The sequence below is a fragment of the Brachyistius frenatus genome, unplaced genomic scaffold (genome assembly GCF_029030835.1).
Source record: "Brachyistius frenatus isolate BFR_SWC_R1_liver_20210118 unplaced genomic scaffold, ASM2903083v1 Contig_317, whole genome shotgun sequence".
In the NCBI taxonomy this organism is placed as follows: domain Eukaryota; kingdom Metazoa; phylum Chordata; class Actinopteri; family Embiotocidae; genus Brachyistius; species Brachyistius frenatus.
The window spans coordinates 202223-219957 of NW_027210916.1; the positions used below are offsets into that span (position 1 = coordinate 202223).

The 17735-nt window shown below is 46.0% G+C and overlaps 1 protein-coding gene across 2 annotated transcripts in view; it reads right to left on the reverse strand.

Moving 5' to 3' along the window:
- ror2 (receptor tyrosine kinase-like orphan receptor 2) overlaps positions 1 to 15254 on the reverse strand; it is a 39651-nt gene extending 24397 nt beyond the window's left edge. For both annotated transcript variants that reach the window (XM_069723136.1, XM_069723135.1), the window contains exon 1: positions 14944 to 15254. In XM_069723136.1, coding sequence (XP_069579237.1) covers positions 14944 to 15007 — 64 coding nt within the window. In that variant the 5' untranslated portion in view covers positions 15008 to 15254. The remainder of the gene's footprint in view (positions 1 to 14943) is intronic.
- Between the last annotated feature and the right edge of the window lie 2481 nt (positions 15255 to 17735).

Below are 17735 nucleotides of genomic sequence, written 5' to 3' on the forward strand. Positions count from 1 at the left end.
ATCGGAGCCATTTTTCAGATCTGGAAGCTACGAACACTTTTATATCCAGTCTGTGGTTACTGCTTGGTAAGAACTGTCAATGTGAATGGGAGACCGAAACATGACCCGTCAAATTAAGCCACATTAATTCGAGACGTCTAAATTTTATTTCCTTTATTATGTAGAGCTACTATGTTGACAGGGTCATTAGAGTTATTGAGCCTCTATAGCAGCTCCTATCGTCTGTAAGACCGCCTTCATTCTCTGGAGCTCTTTCACTTCTCTTCCTGCTCTGAAAGCATCAGAACAACCAGGTGCTGTCTGCCCGTTAATCTGCCCACTTGACCTGCGGCGGCTCAGACTGCGAATACGTTGCCTCACCGTCAGTGTAGCTGGAGGCGCTCACATTATCTCCCCCAGTCTGAATGAGTGGAGTCGTGGTCAACCAGCCTCTCCTGGATATCCCATTCAGAGCCGCCTGTTTGGCTCCTCTGTCTCCCTCGGCCCGATCGGCCTCTCAGTTTTCTGTCATGGGAGTTCTTCAGGAGCTGCTCAGTTACACAGTTAAGTGCAGTCTCAGAAAGAAAAGACCTCACTGCTGCTGGTTCCTGCACACAGTATGTACCATGTTTGGTACGTGGGTCCAGTTCACCTTCTGATGCCTCTTATTTAAGTGTCCAGAGTTCATCTCAGTGGTGAAGATAAGAGGTTTGCATGATGTGAAGCAGGAATCATCAACAGCTGACCAAGCCGAGTCAGGATATCGTGGAGTTATTTTATGATTGAATCGACAAAAATATTTGATTTTGAGCCAGATTTTTTCAGAAATCGTGATTTCCTTTTTAACCATTACTTGATAATAATCCTACTGCACATCACAGAAATATTTCAGTTCTAAACTTCTTTTATGTATTTATTGAACCTATAGAACCGTGGAGATAAAAGTTCCTAAAAGCTGGTGATGAAAACAGGAGCAGAGACTTTCTGGTTGGAAATGAAGTTATTGTTAATAAAGTTAGTTTTATTTGAAAAGATTTACTTTATGTCGTTAATACTTTCAGCTCAGATTCTGATGATGGCGTTTTTGTAGAAAAATTCTGTGAATTTCAAACTGCTCTCGCAAATATTGCAAAGATTGCTTGAATTTGTGTTCATTATTGGGATCGCAAGATTTCCTTGAGTGACTGAACTACCATTTGCTGTCTGGAAGTAACTTCTTACACTTTCTAAATAAATAGTCTCATATCCAGAGTCCTTCAGGAGCTCGTTCGCTTTATGAAGTGAAAATTGCTTTAAAGTGTTCTTTAAAGGGAAAATTTGGTTTCATGTCTTGGACAGAGACGTGCTTTTACATCGATGTGTAGTTCTGCTAATACAAATAAAAGCTGCCTCCAGATGACTCTGTATTTTCTTTAGTATATCAGTGCAGCTATAAAATTACATGTTAGTAAATTACAATATGTTTAAATGAATGAAACATGTTGGTTGGTAACTATAAAGTCTGCAGGAGACATTTTGGAGATTTGATTTTATAATTTCAAACCCTTCATGCATCCCTGCAGCTTCATGATGAAGGTTTAGAGGTGGACCGACGCTTTAAATAAAAACTATGAGCTTTGTGTGAAGGGTCAAAAAACAGCATGGAAATAAAAGGAAATCAAAAATAGTTCATGTGAAAGGGTTCATGGTCTGGGGAGGTTGAAGATGAAGAGTGCATTTCATAGCGGGACGCCGACCTCATCGCACCGGAGGAAAGGTCAGCAGGTCACGCAGCCAGAAACTGGAGCAGAGCATGAGGTGAGAGGGCCGAGCCGACCTTTCTCCTTCTGCTACTGGATGAAACCAGACGGACGGATGGAGCAGCAGCAGGAAGATATGCTGAAGTGGCTCTCCATAAACTAAATAACAGAAAAGTCATCACCAGGAGCAGCGTCCCGTCTGAGAGGAACATCACGAGCCAAAACAAACTCAGAGTGGAAATCCTGAACGGTTTCTCCCTCAGCTGGATCAGAGTGGGCCGGAAAGTCGAGTGCTGTTGGTATTTTTAAGAAACCGTCCACAGGACACCTTTTCCTCCACTGAGAGGAGACGCAGGAGATGCAGGAGATGCAGGAGACACAGGAGACGCAGGGACGTTATGACCCCCCCGTAAAAGATAAAGGTCGGTGTGTGACGGAAGTCCTGAAGCAACGACCACACACACACTCAGCGCTCGGAGGAAACACAGCTCCACAAATACTCATCGCCGTTCCTCCTTCACGACAAATAGTTCATCCATCTGCAGTGAAACGGACTGAAAGTTACTTTCACTGAAAACATCCGCTGCAGGACACACGGTTGGTTTGAGTCCCGACTGCTTGTAGGTTCAACAGAGCACCTCTCAGGTTAAAATCATAAGAAGCTAAAAGACGCCAAAAAAAAGCTGCTTTCTAAAGAGTGAGTGCCTTCTGGGACCTGAGGTCCAGTGAACTAGTGTTACGACCCGAGCTGGAAACAGGACGAGGCCAACCCAACTTTATGAAGAGTGGCCCTTTAATAACCGAGATGTCACTCAAGGGGTTTTTAGTGATTGTTGTGATCAAAAAATCTAAAATGTGATTCTTTTGCAGTACAACTGCAAGAATTGACAAAAACTTTAATCGTAGGGGGGGAAAAAAAATTCTCTTTTTCTTTTAAACTACAACCTAATAACAAAAAAAAAAGAACCACCTGTCAGGAGTCCGATTTTCCTCTGTTTTGCCCCCGATCACCTCTCCTCCTGTGTCCCCCCAGTCCCCTGTCTGCTTGTTCTGTGTCCTCCTTTCCTCACCTCCCGTGGCCACGTCCCTCACCAGTCCCAGCAGCTGCAGCCACTCACCCCTGATCACCACCTGCAGGTGTGCTGCATCTCCCTGATCACCTCCCCGGACTATATGTACCCTGCCCCTGCACTCCTCTGGTTGTCGGTTCATTTGTTAGTCACCCGTCCGTCCTCTGTCCTGTTCCCGTTCCTCCGGCTTCTGTTCCTCCTGCGGAGCTCCCTGTCGGAGTCACCAGTCGGTGGAGTTGCCCTCCCGACTCGGAGGATTATTGACTCCGTTTCTTCCAGCGGTCCTGTCTGCTGGTCTGCCGGCGGCCCTGCCAGCCGTGTCTCCTCGGATCTGTCGGTTGAGTTGCCCTCCCGACTGGAAGCAAGTGGACATGATAGGTGCCACCTTTTGATTTGTTTGTTTTGTGTTTATTGCAATAAAGACTGTATTTTGGAACTGATACCCAAGTCTGTGAGCCTGCATTTGGGTCCTGGTAAACACCACCTCATGACACCATCAAAGAGCTCAAATATACAAAAATGTAAGTCATATAACAGAGGCCCCTTCTTTCAAAATAAGAGCTTAAAATGCTTCAGAGTCATAGTAATTCATCACAGAAACAGAGTTCAGCCTCTGAACTCACTCAGGTCATTTCACAAACTGTCTGATCAGACTGAAGTCGCCTGATTCTCATCATATAACTACATTTCCCATAAACCCCGTCACTTCCTGTGTGAAGGAGTTAGTTTAGTTGATTTCTACTGAGAAACTTTACAGAAACTCTGTGGTAATTTTGCACCATTTAAAACTCCTGTGAATATTTATGGGGAATGTTTGAATTTGTATTCATTTCCTGGAGGGAACGATTTGTTAATATGCCGCCAGCTCGTCATACGTCAAAACAAGATGAGCTGCCAATAACAATATAACTTCATCTCCAGTCAGTTTATTTATACGGCACATTAAAGCACATCTGCAAACAGAATTAAATCCAATAAAAGCAACAAGAAACTAATTAAAAGCCCTAAAAACACCTCGAAAACACACAAGCAGGCGTTAATACTGGAACAATGAACTCAGGACGTGTCTGAGAACGAGTGAATTCTTTAATCGAGACGTGAGGACTGCTGGTGAAGCTGAGATGGAGGCTGAACCAAAGTTATGGAGCAACACCAGACCAAGTCCGGCCCGGATCCAGGAGCCACTGGGAGCAGAGACCCGGGGCGGCTCCATTTCAGCACCAACACACAAACGATGACTTTAAAATGAAGCGTACAGCTGATGTCAGGATGCCCGGAGACGAGCGATGAGCAGCAGTCCAGAGCCTCCATGCAGTGTTATGATGCAGCTATCTGAGCGTCTGACCGATCCAACACACAGAATTACAGAAGTCCAACCGTCTCTGTGAATAGAGGAAAAGGCTGCTACGTCTTATAATACTGCATTCAATACAACGCTGTGGTCTTCAACTCCGACACGACTGGCTGACCCCGAAAGTTCAGCTCTTCACATCCTGACAACACTTCATGTGTTGATCACCTTTCATACGAGCCTGCAGCCCAACGCGTTTCATCAGAGCAACACAGATGAAAAAAACAAACAAACAGGACAACATTAAAGATAATCGTAATAAAAAAATGCAACGATAAAACGTTTCAGATTCAGAGAATTAAAATAAACACCAGAGATAAAAAAAAAAAAAACAGTAAAATTTATAATCAGGATGATAAACGTCACCAGAAAGACAGATTAAAAAGATGAAATGTCTTCAGTTTAGGGGCGTAAAAAGAGGAGGCGTCCTCCCCAGACCTGCTGTGGGACACGAGGAACATTTCAAACAAAAGCAGGTCTGGCTGCACGAATCCCACTCGTTTGGAGAGTTGTTAGAAACTGTGAGCGCTTCAGCTTTAAACAAGCGGCTGAAGCAGAAACGTGGGAGCTCATTTAAAACAGCTGTGAGTCTGTGAAGTCGTCAATCACTTCAATCCAGTCACATCTCAAAGATAATGAAAGAAAACAGGAAGTAGCTGAGTGGAGAGTCTGAAAACAGACTTTACTCTGATTTCAAACACATAAATCCTTTGTGAAGATGATTTAGCAGTTTAATTGCTTGGCTTCTTTCATGCAGACAGTAAGATTTACAGGAACATTTGTGAATGTAGACTGGAAGCGTTCCTCCAAACAAACTCCATCCAGATGTGACCACCTCTGTCCCACAGGCTCCGCCTCTCTTATCATCCAGACATAAACATTATGTACGTCTCTCTGACATAACGGCTGCTTCTGACGACGGTATCGTTTCCACGCAGAGGAATTTCCTCTCCGACCGTGATGCTATCTGGTCGCCCTGCAGCCCTCGTCACGGAGGCAGCTTACAGCGGGGTAACTCCATCCCCATGACCGAGTTAAAACAACAAGAGCCACCTCGTAAAATAACGCAGGCGCTTCCCTTCAAATGTTTGGCCATTTGGAGACTCGGAGACGAGACAATACACGAGCCTGGGAAGGTCGCGTCGGGGACCGTTTGCATTTTATTGTCCCCGTGATAAGCGGCCGCATTCCAGCTCCGGTCTGTGGAGGACGGTGAGGAACGAGGCCTGCGGACGCCCGGAGAGCAGCTCAAGGGTCAAACTGTTTATCCTCCTCGGTCCAAACAGTCGGAGGAATGTGGAGAACATCACACACGTTTGGCTGTGAACTAACGAGGCAGCGCCGCTCTGATTCTCGTCCTCCTCCGTGGCCCCCCGGCTCTGAACTATGATTAACTCAGCATCTGCTGCCGGAGGAGGGACCGGCCATTCCTCCGACCAGCCTGCTCTTAGCATACCTCCACTGACTGGAGGCCCAACTCTTCAGAGATGAGCATCAGGTTCTTCTAGTTCTCATCAAGTCAAAATGAGCATATATTTCTTATAAAGCAATAAAATGTCTGTTTCAACATTTTGATACGTTGTCTTTGGACTATTTTCAATTAAATATGGGTTTATTAGATTTGCAAATCATTGCGTCACAGCGTCCCAACTTTTTTGGAAACTTCTTTTTCAGTAGAATTGGTTAAAGAGCCGGTTAACTGAGAGAGTTTCACAATACTGAGACAACCAAGTCCAGGCTTCATTACATCTGAACACATCGGAGGAAAAACAGCGTTCCATTCTCTGAAGACAAATATCTAAATGTCGCTCCGGTCACGTGGTTCTACGTCATGTCAAAGTTCCTATTAGCGGTGCGAATGCAAACTTGAAAAAGGTCTTCGAACCTCTTTAAACCAGGGGAAATTCCTCTGAAGTCCTGAGAACCGACTGGTTTGATAAACGTCGCTGTGTCACGGTTACTGCTGTGAAAACGGTCAAACTTTGAAGCTGCACTTTTTCTGAAGTATTTCCTGCATTAAGGAAATGAGCTGCGTAGTTTTGGGGCCGCCGTGCAGAACTGATGAAGCCCTTCGGGAGAAGCAACATTTCCTGCAACACGAAACAGCCTGAACTCACCACGAGTCCATCTGCTGTGGAGAACAGATGCCTGCTGGGTCTCCAGGTGTTGCAGGAGCTCTACCTTCACGTGTTCATTAAACTGGGAACGCAGGTCAGAGGGGGAACTGCTCCCCCGGGAACGCCGCCTCCCTATCAGCCAGAACAAACAGCTCTCCTCTTTGTGTCCCGTAAAGTTCACGTCGAGGAGATGAAGGCGTTCCACTTAACATCCGCAATCTGATTTAGGAGGCAACGACGCAGGATCCAAGACAAACGCTGCAGAGCTGCATGAGTGCTGGAAGCAGCTCCGTTCCTACTCATCGAGTTAAAGAGGAATGTGTGAGGAGTCAGATATACAGAAATGCAACACTTCCCCGGGAGTACAGTTACACAGGTAGAGAAATATGCACCATAAAACATGAGAACACATCCTGGGACGCTTTAACAGGATAATTAGGAACAGACTGGACGACACCGCCTCCGGCTGCCGATCGGCTGCGATGCAAACGGACGATGAACGGGAACACGTTGGAATTTAGCTCCATTAAAAACATCCACGCCTCTTCTTCTGGGAAACACACTGACAACACTCACTGCTGCTTCAGTCCACACTCTGGCCTCGGCTCACCTTTGACCTCTGAGTCTGTGCAGAGGGGGCGGAGCCAGCTCTGGAGCTCTGTTCAAGAGGTGAGCCGGCCGACTTCCTCAGCAAACAGCAGATAAAACCTGCGACGCCGAGAGGGATGATTCAGACGTGTTCTTGCTCTTCACCTCCACAAACTCAACTCCTTCGGTCTGCGTCGACGCTACGGGAGGTTTTCACGGTACGATAATCATCTCGGAAAATATCACGGTATTTCATTATTATTAATATTATCGTTACATTGTTCATTTGAAGTGCAAAAAAAACCTCCCTTTTAAAAATAAATCAAGCATGAATGTAAAACAGGATATACACCAATACTTGGATATTTGTTTGTAAAGATTGTGAGAACATCAGAAGGTCTCTGATAGAGACTGAACATTAAACTCACTGATTTCACACCCCGAGCAGGAAAACAAGGAGTTTGAAGGAAGGATGTGAAAAATTATTTGAATGGAATAAGGTTTAAATGCGGTTTTTTTTGTTCAGCATTAAAGTTTGTTGTGTTTCATCCTTTTTCAGACACTTTGTTTACAGACTGGCGCGCCCCACCCTCCCTCCACCTCCACCTGTGAGCCTCTCATCTATCCCAGAAGTCCCGTCAGGAGACCTCCACCCTCCCTCCACCCATCGGAGCCCGACCGTGGCTCCTCACTGCCTCCACTGTCTCAAGTCTTCTTTCTGCAGCCCGACAGTCACGCCTACTTCCTGCAGCGATCGGCCCTCAGCAGGGGTGTAAAAACACACACTGGGGATTTGTCAGACGATCAATAGGACTGTGTTAAAACGTGCACTCACAGGTCTGCAGTGGGCTTCAGGGGGCAAACCAACCCTGAAAACATTTCCCTCCTCAAAACGTTTGAAATCCTGCAGTTTCCATCCACTTTACTCTGCAGCCCTGTTTGCATCACATCAGCCGTGTGCACGAGCCAAACAGCACCAGAACTCAAACTGGGGAACCTTTCAACCAATAAACCGGTATAACGTGACTCCATAGAGAATATGAGAACAAATTATGACATCATTGCAACTACACTGCTGTGATAGTGATATTATGGATGCCGCTTACGTCCTCATTTACAGTGTGAGGACACACAGGGTGATTTTCCTGATTCCATGATAAACTTACAAAATATTTTATCCTCCTCTGTTTTCTATAAAACGAAATGATCCCCTAACCCGTCTGTAGTCCGTCCGTCTCCACTTCAAACTCTGGAACGGCTGAAGTTTGTCTTTCTACCTCAGCAACTCATCATTTTTGAATATATATAAAAGTGTTCGTAGCGTCCCATTCAACTTCTCTCATCAAATATGTCCATCAGTTATCTCGGTGTTGTTAGCTAAAGTCACTCCTTCTTCTTAGTTTTCTGGAGGTCCATCTGAAAATAATCCCTCATTCATTAGAAAAGAAGATTCAAGAAGACCTGGTTTTGGGGGCGTGTCTGTTTGATTGACAGGCCTGCTGTGCAGTCAGGTTACAGCTATCGGTGGGCGGGACGTAGTATCGTCAGGTTTCCGATCAGATCGGTCAGCTCCACCTCTGGCTCCTCCCCCAGCTCGTCCAAATATGGTCACTTCCTGCTCCAAACCGCTCTGAACTAGCAAAGATGGTGACGGACAGAATCTGAACTGGAGGATTCATAACGTTCACAAACCAACGATGACATCACTGATGGTTGATGACATCACTGATGGCTAACGCTTCAAATAAACCTGTGAATTCTCTGTAAAATACATGTATAAACATGTATAAACTGGTGTTTTTGTATTCAGTCTGTTTGGATTAATTTCCATGTTATTTTATTGTTCTGGTAAATATCAGCAGATTTAACACAACACAAAACTCTTTTTTTTAAAAGGAAAGCCTCAGTAAATATGTTGTGCACTTTTAGGTTTTCTTTGCTGCTGTGACAACCGAATTTCCCCACTGTGGGATGAAAAAAGTCAAATCTAATCTAATCTAATCTAATCTAATCTAATCTAGAAAACCGGATTCCTGACTGAACATTTAAAGCACAACGTCTGTCCACTTAAACATATCCGTAGAGCTGCAGCAACACATCGAGGTAACACCGTGTCCCTCTCCTCTGTTCCATTACAGTAATCAGCAGCATATGTCAACATTATGCTTCCATGGTTTCCCATCAAATCATGCCAAGTCCATCTACAATATTAACACATGTTGGAGTCCATAAAGCAGCCGCACCGGCTCCGCTCTGTCAAAACAACATATCACAAAGTAAACAGGAAGTTGGCACAAAAAGCTTTTGACAGTAACAAGCTAACAGAGTCCGAGGCGCACGGTGCCCCGTCCATGGGAACGTCTTCTGCTGTTGTAATTAGTCCCAGCTCCAGGATTATAATTAGTACCAGACCCAAGAAATACAGCGCCATGCTTCCAGTCATCTCTGCGTTGTTCACCTCACATCGACAAACACAGGCCACAGATAAAAATATCTTCACTGTTCTGAAGTCACAGTTCCTGCTGCTGCCAGGCGACATCCAGGAGGAGAGTCAAAGCAACAAGTTGGTACATAGCTCACTGAGCCTCCTTTTAATGCTCCATGGTACAAATTTACAACATATTACACACAGGAAGCACACACACAATACATAAGTGTGCCAGTATACGAAGCCCCCGCCACAGTATCATGAAACTGTGTCTAGGTCATCAGTAAACTGGTAACCAGCGTGTGCTCGGCTCCACTTCCGCTTGGTTGATTGTTAGTTTGAGTTCTTCAAAGTGCGTTAGTTTAAAATAACTGCACTGAAGGACAAAGCAGGCATTTCTCTGCCGGGACAGAGAGGGTTGTGAAAGTGAAGAAAGCCAGCTGAGCTGATGTGAAGCTGCTGCTGATGAAGTGTATTTACAATAAATATAGTTTCTAGTTTCTAGTTTCTTGTCTGCTCTCACCGTGACTTGGTGACGTCTCTGGCTGCGATGGAAGAAGCTGATTGAAAATGGAGAATAAAAGTGTTTGTGAGCGAACGCAGCGACCGGCTGCATCAAAACGCTTCTACATGTTCCATTTGACCATGAAAGATGGCGGCATGAAGAGCTGCTTGCATTCGTCTGTTCACACAGAAAGATCTGGACACAGTTCAGCTGCTGGTCACGTCACAGATGTTTTGAGAAGTTACAAAACTTGTCGGACAGTTTTTAGATGATGTTAGCGAATTTACAGACACTTATTGTGAAGTCCGTCTCTCCCTGATCAGGTCCACTGTGGACTCTCCTGCAAACGTGTCCCTCTTCCCACCTGTTGGACACCAGTTCATAAGGACATTCAGAGACAGTAGGGTCCCCCTGCGTTACAGATCACCTACTATTGCTTCTTACTTTTAGAACGTACTGCAGCTTCCCTTAAACAGTATGAACTGTTGCATGTAGTATGTATACAACTGCAATATATGACTTATCTCAAAAATGCACCTTCAACTTTGACCCTCTCGTCGTACCCATTGCGATCTGTAGAGCGACATCTAAAGTAAAAAGAAAAAGCATGCGATTTGGAACCAGTAAACTTCCTTTTAATGCTTCTTCTCCTTCTTTTTGTGGGCGGAGCTTCAGCGCCACCAACTGTCTCTGCAGCTCAGTGGATGTGACATATCTTCTGCTGCAAAGGATTGTGGGTAACATCCAGAGTATCATGCTGACCTGCAGACTGCAGAATACGACCGGATGTAGTAGAACATCCTGGTACTTTTGACATACTGTGGATTAGGACATATTAAATCTGTTTCTGGCGTACTAGATAGTATGATAGTCTGGATGCTGGAACGCAGGGACAGTTTCTCCTTGTTGTTCAGACTGGACCTGCGTCAGTCACTGCAGCTCCCTTCACATTTAAAATGCTTCTTGCCGTGTTCACGTTGGAGAACGGAGGTGAGAACTCACACTGCTGCCGGCCACACAGACACCGAGCGAAGGACATTTCAACTTCTACCCATGGCCGCTTTAACTTCAGCCGTTTTCATTCATTACAGATATTTGCCAGAATCTCTCCGGGTCACGAGGCATCTTTCGTAACCATGACAACATCCAAAATTCAACTGACCGCCAGCGCTACAGTTTAACATCCAGGAGCTCGAGCTCACTCATTAAATCTGCACGGCTGCAGGTGGAAATGTAAAAATGATCATGTGATCTTTGTGCTACCGTTCTCTGCATATCAACGCTGCAGCCTTCCTCCAGCAGTTTCACACTTCTCTCACCGCTTGTCACCAGCCAGTAATTAGCTGCAACTTAGAACAAAGCCGCCACTGTTGCAGACACAATGACGAGGTACCGGCACTGATGGAAGAAGGTCGGCTCTGGAGCTGTGATGACACAACATTAAAAGGTCCACACGAGAGATTTCAGTCTTCGAAAGTTTGCTCTGGACACAGCTGCTCTGAATCAAAGCCACTCACCTGGATGTGGTAACCTCAGACTGGATATAAAAGAGTTCGTAGCTTCAGGTCTGTAAAATGGTTCTGATCCAGAAGTGTCTTCAGCTGCAATACCAGCGAGTGCCACTAGAGGTCGGCTCCAAAAAGCCTCCGGCTCCATAGACTCCCATTCAACTTCTCTCATCAAATCCAAAGTGAATAAAATGTGTCCATCAGTTATCTCGGTGTTGTTAGCTAAAGTCACTCCTTCTTCTTAGTTTTCTGGAGGTCCATCTGAAAATAATCCCTCATTCATTAGAAAAGAAGATTCAAGAAGACTCCAATCAGATCCACCGCTGGCTCCTCCCCCAGCTCATATAAATATGGTCACTTCCTGCTCCAAACCGCTCAGAACTAGCAAAATGGTGATGAACAGAATCTGAACTGGAGGCTTCATAACGTTCACTGACATCACTGCTTGGTGGTAACGCAGCAGCCTTTTTACACCCGAGCCACCAGGATCATTAATAAGCTCCGCCCACTACCAACCAGCCAGCTACGAGAAAAGAAGGAACTACACTGAAGGACATACTCAAAGAACACAACGACCGACAACCAGCAGAAGCAGTTGGCTGTGAGGCTGTAACTGTAAAACCCCTGAGTGAGTTGAAATGACTAACAGTGTGTTTTATTTCTGCCCCTCACATTTCCATAAACTCCACATTAATGTATTGACCTCTGGCTCACTCCTCAGGTCTGTCCAGTGCTTCCACACATTGACTCACTTCACAGCAAGACGAGGGACGTAAACCTGGCTGCCAGAGAGTCACTGGTGAGGCAATAAAACGCCGGGGGAACTTTGCAGCGTGTGCGCGCCATGCAACAGTTAATCCCATCTCCTCGTGTTGGTCGGCCTCAACAAGACAGTTCATCGTGCATTTATCTGCATCTAATTTGAGTGGAGAACCAACTTATTAAAACACCATTAATAGTTTCTTTTCTCTCACTTTTGTACAATTTGTACAAGTTTTTTTGGTAACTCCGAGTCCCATGGTTCTCTACGTTCAACAAAAGATTAAACAAATGTTTAAAACTAAAAGAAGAAATCACATTTCTTTCTCCACAATTTTACTGCAAAAAAACCTCCACAAATTACATCGCAATTTTTGAGAAAATACGCCACGAAATCAAACATTTTTGATCGCAACAATTACAAAAAAACTCCTCCTTTAAAACCAGCTGACTCATTTGAACTGCTCCACCTGCGTCCCATTGCAAACTGTTGGGTTACCAGCTTCATGTGATGTCAGGTGACCTTGGGTGCAATGGAAGGTCCATTACATAAAACGTACATTATTTCATTATTATTATCATCAACGTTATTGTTATTATTATTATTATTATTATTATTATTATTATTCTCTCTCGTGACTTTTTGTGTGTGCTTTTCAAAATGCCTCCAGGAAAAGAGAAACAGTCACCTGAGATCTCTGAATGCAGCTTCATCACTTACAACAGACACACAAACAAAACAACGGTCAACCTTCACTACCGCACAACAATGATGTCATCTGACAAGGTGCCAAGAGAGCCAATCAAATACATGCAGGTGCACGTTCCTGGTGGAGAGAAACCACAAACCAGATGATGGGCTGAAGGATCCGACGGTTTAGAAACACTCCATGCTGTTTATAGCCGGGCTGGTTTCTCCTCTGCAGGGTGAACCTCTGGAAGGTCTGAAGCCAGAAGGCCTTCAGCTGTCTTCCCGCTGCTGTCGTCCCGCTCCTGTCTTCTCGCTCCTGTCTTCTCGCTCCTGTTGTCCCACTCCTGTCGTCCTGCTGCACTACTGTTCACTCATTCTATCAGACAGAAATCTAAACCCCGTCGGTTCTGTTTCGGTACTTCTGGTACGTCTGCTCTTGATTAAACCACTTTTCTTTGTTGAATGAGTGATTGTATGCAGCTGGTCTGGTTTTTCAGGCTTTTGTTAAAAGTAATTAAAGAAATGATGTCGCTCCTTCTACACATGTCCACAGCAGAAGAAGGTCCTCCGGAGCGTCTGCAGCAGCAGCTCCTTCACAGTGACTCATTATTTCACTTTATTAATTGCTTATTTAAATCCCTATTTTCTTAAATATACTGTAATGGTTCGACTGCCATGTTTAACGAGTTAGTATTGCCTGTAAATTCTCTATTGTTATTATTTATTCACTTTTGTTTCCTCCAAAGCAACGGGCTGCAGACAGACAGTGACATTCCTCCTCCTCATCATCATCATCATCATCATGTGACAACGACTCATCTGACTGAATCAGATTCACGGTGGTGTGAAAATGTTCAGCAGCTCGTCTGTCTAATACCTCCTTTGTGTTCCAGGCTGCTCATCATGAGAGCATGTTGTTGTTTCAGAGTCTCCACACAGACACAAGTTCTCATTCAGTTCACCAAACTAGGAAAAACTGGTAGAGTCCAACCTGGCGGATCACCGGAGGTCAGACAGACCTGGCGGATCACCGGAGGTCAGACAGACCTGGCGGATCACCGGAGATCTTTGTTTAAACGCCACCTTGTTAATTTCCATATTGTAATGTGCACATGTGAACATATCATACGGTATGTGACAGAAACGTCATCACGTGTGGAAGACTCGTTCACATGACAACATGTAATATCACGTATGAAACCAGCATTTCACATGTGACCGTTTCACATACAGAGATCTGTATGTTAATGTTTGGTTTTCATACATTCTTTCTGGAAATGTGTGCACACATCACATGTACATGTTCTGGTAACTAGAACAATGGTTGCTAAGTTGCACTACATCTGTTAATGCTGTGATATTGAACCAAACATGACTCCCTCAGGTATTACAAACATGAACACTGAACTAGTGCTGCACAAAATAAAACCCAGTCCGGCTGCCCCACAGGGCCGGCTGAGGGCCGGCTGAGGGCCGGCTGCCCCACAGGGCCGGCTGCTGGAGAACCTCCTCCGGTGTTTGTCCTGCAGCATGCAGGTCTGCAGACCCACAAACGCAGAGAGGAGGGGAAAGGTGCTAATCACGAAGCCCCTGCGCCCCACCCCCCTCTCACTTCATACCAAATGGTGAGTCCTCAGCGAGCCAAAGCTGGAAACAGGAAATGGGCAGAGTACCCCCCTTCCCCTCCCCCTAACCTGCAGGGACACTAAATCAATTAGCATGACAGACAAAGACTCAGATCACCTCGGGCGACGCAACAATTAACATGACAAGGACGCAGCGGCCCTTTGAGCTCCACACAAGCACCTTCCTATGAACACATGTCAACAAGCTGGAGGCGGACAAAGAGGGTTGGAGTGCCCACAGTACCCCCCTCCTCCTCCTCCTCCTCCTCTTCCTCCTCCCGTCCTCCCCCACCTCCTAAAACCATCCAAAAACTTTTTCCCAACATGCAACAAACACGAAGCAGTGACCGTGTCTTCTCCAACCATCTCAGGTCTGAAACAATGAAGGAGGTCTCAGAGGAACGTGTCACTGAGCTCAGTGGAAAACATTTGATCAAACCTGCAGCTCCAAATCACATCTGATGAAACTGTCCTGAACGAGAGAACAGATCCCACCGGCGCATGTATGCTGCCGTTTCTCTCGTTTGTCTGCTTGAGTCGAGCAGCGCATCACTTCTTCTAACTTTTAGAGAAATAAACTCACCGTGACATCTGCGGCTCGGAGTCAGGAGGAGCATCCAGAGCAGAGCGTTCAGGAAGGCGCCCATGGTGTCGACTCGCTCCGAAAACTAGTTCATCCAGCGGCAGAGCCGATGTTCTCCAGCTGGTTCTTCTCTTCTTCTGCTTCTCCGAGTCAGCAGCCGAGCGCGGGGACAAAGCGCACGTTCCAGGACACGGAGGACTCGGACATGAGGGTGCGGGACGGATGCGGCTTCACACAGTGACACAAAGGCGCGTTCATCCCGCGGACAGTCCGGAGACGACGAGAGAGGGTCGCGCGGCTGATTCCCAAACTGTACGGCCTCCTGTCCTCGCGCAGGGAAAGGAGTGTGCCCGGAGAACTTAAGGCGGGCTCACGCGAGCACTCACACGCGCACACGGAGAGCAGCGATGTATGTGCAGAGGGCCCCATCTAGAGCCAGAGCCCCGGAACCCCATCTAGAGCCAGGAACCCCATCTAGAGCCAGAGCCCCGGAACCCCATCTAGAGCCAGGAACCCCATCTAGAGCCAGAGCCCCGGAACCCCATCTAGAGCCAGGAACCCCATCTAGAGCCAGAGCCCCGGAACCCCATCTAGAGCCAGGAACCCCATCTAGAGCCAGGAACCCCATCTAGAGCCAGAGCCCCGGAACCCCATCTAGAGCCAGGAACCCCATCTAGAGCCAGAGCCCCGGAACCCCATCTAGAGCCAGGAACCCCATCTAGAGCCAGAGCCCCGGAACCCCATCTAGAGCCAGGAACCCCATCTAGAGCCAGAGAACCCCATCTAAAGCCGGAACCCCAATCTAGAGCCAGGAACCCCATCAGGGCCCCGAACCCCATCTGCTCCTCCTAGAGCCAGGACTAGAGCCAGAGCCCCGGAACCCCAACGGGCAGGGCCGCTGCTCCTCCGGGACTGAGAGGGGGTCGGCGGGGCGGACCGGACCGGACCGGACCATCACCTATTCCTGGGTTACTATGGATACACGGTGTGTCTTAAAATGGACTTCTATGTTGTTTTAAGCATTTACAGGGCAGCTGTCAGGTCATTGCACAACATTAACATCACCATAAACCCACATGCTCAAAATAATTAAATAGATTGAGTTGTGAAAACTGAAAATTAAAAAAAATTCTACTATTTCAAAAATATTGAGTTCCTGTGACATGTTTCTCCCTTTGAGTTAAATACACTGATAATTGACATTTCCCTCCTTTTGAGTTAAGTAAACGATTAATGTTTAAATAAATCATGTTTTATTAAATATAACTATTTTGTGGAAGCAACACTTGAAGTATATTTTCACTGAATGTATTGTTTCCACAGTATAAACGGGTCCATGCGCGCACTATCAGACTGTATTACGCATGAAATCATACCAGTGTTTCCCTTTTATTTGCTTTACTTGGCCAGCCTCCCCAGGTCAACGGATGGCCGACCCAGTTCAGCATTTTTGAATTAGACGACCCTGTCTGAGAGCCTCTGGGTGAGCGGAGGTGGACCTCTGTCTGTCCCCCGCTGCAGACAGACACAGAGACACAGATGCAATTCACAAAAGGAAGAAAAATGTCTGATTCTGAACTTGTTTTTTTTTTTTTTTTTTTTTTTTTTTTTTTTGTGGGCGTGTCTGCAGCTCATCAGGTGTGCGGAAGCTCCTCCTCCTGCTGCTCCTCCTGTGGCTCCACAGCTGCTCCTCATTCCACTCATCAACACTGCAGTATTTTTACCGCTGGTCAAGAACTCAACGTTCATCCGATTGTTCAGCTTCCTTTGTGACCGAATCGCTGAGCGCCAGTTTTCATTCAACTGTGTCTTCAGCAACAGATCTGGATTCACCAGCTGAGGTCCTCCTCCCGGTCCTCCTCCTGGTCCTCCTTCTAGTTCAGCTACAATCCCTGGTGCCCTCCTCTCCTCCCCCATTCCATCATATTTTCCTTCAGTTTTCAATACATTTCTCAACTCTTCTCTGCTGTGAGGGTTAAAAAAAAAAAAAAGCCTACACATGATTTAACTCATTATAAAGATAAGACAGTAAAAAGCCACGGAACAGTTAATTGCATCGATAATAAGTTAAAAATAGTAAAAAGTAGATCCCAGTATTTTTGTATTTATTTCATTATGTATTTAAAAAACAGTTAAAAGCTGAATCCACTGTTGTCATGGTGTGTTGGCACGATGCCAGTGTAATACCTAGAGACGTCACTAGATGGCGTAGAGGTCTCGGGAGGAACCTGATACCCGCTGGAGGCACGTGCTGCAGACTAAACCATGTTTAACAGCTGATCGATGTCCTACCAGCTGATCAGCGGTCGAACAGCTGATCAATATGGACTAACAGGTGATCAGTGTTCTAACTGATCAATACCTGCTGGTAGATTGGCCTGCACGAGCCTCTGTGAGCATCAGATCACCTGAGTGTCTCTTTAACGCTGCTTCAGTAGAAGAAAACAACTGGAGCAGATTCCACTTCAAACATTCTCCTCTGGATTCATGAAGTATTCATGAAACTCAGACTGGAGCGAGAAATGTTCAGATACTTCACTGAGCAACAACATTAATCAATGATCTGTGAGGACAGAGACACAGAGACACACACTGAGACACATACTGAAACACACACACACACACACACACAGAGACACACTGAGACACACACAAAGACACACACACAGAGAGACACACTGAGACACACACAAAGACACAGAGAAACAGACACAGAGAGACATAGAGACACACACTGAGACACATACTGACAGAGACACACACTGAGAGACACTGAGACACACAGAGACAAA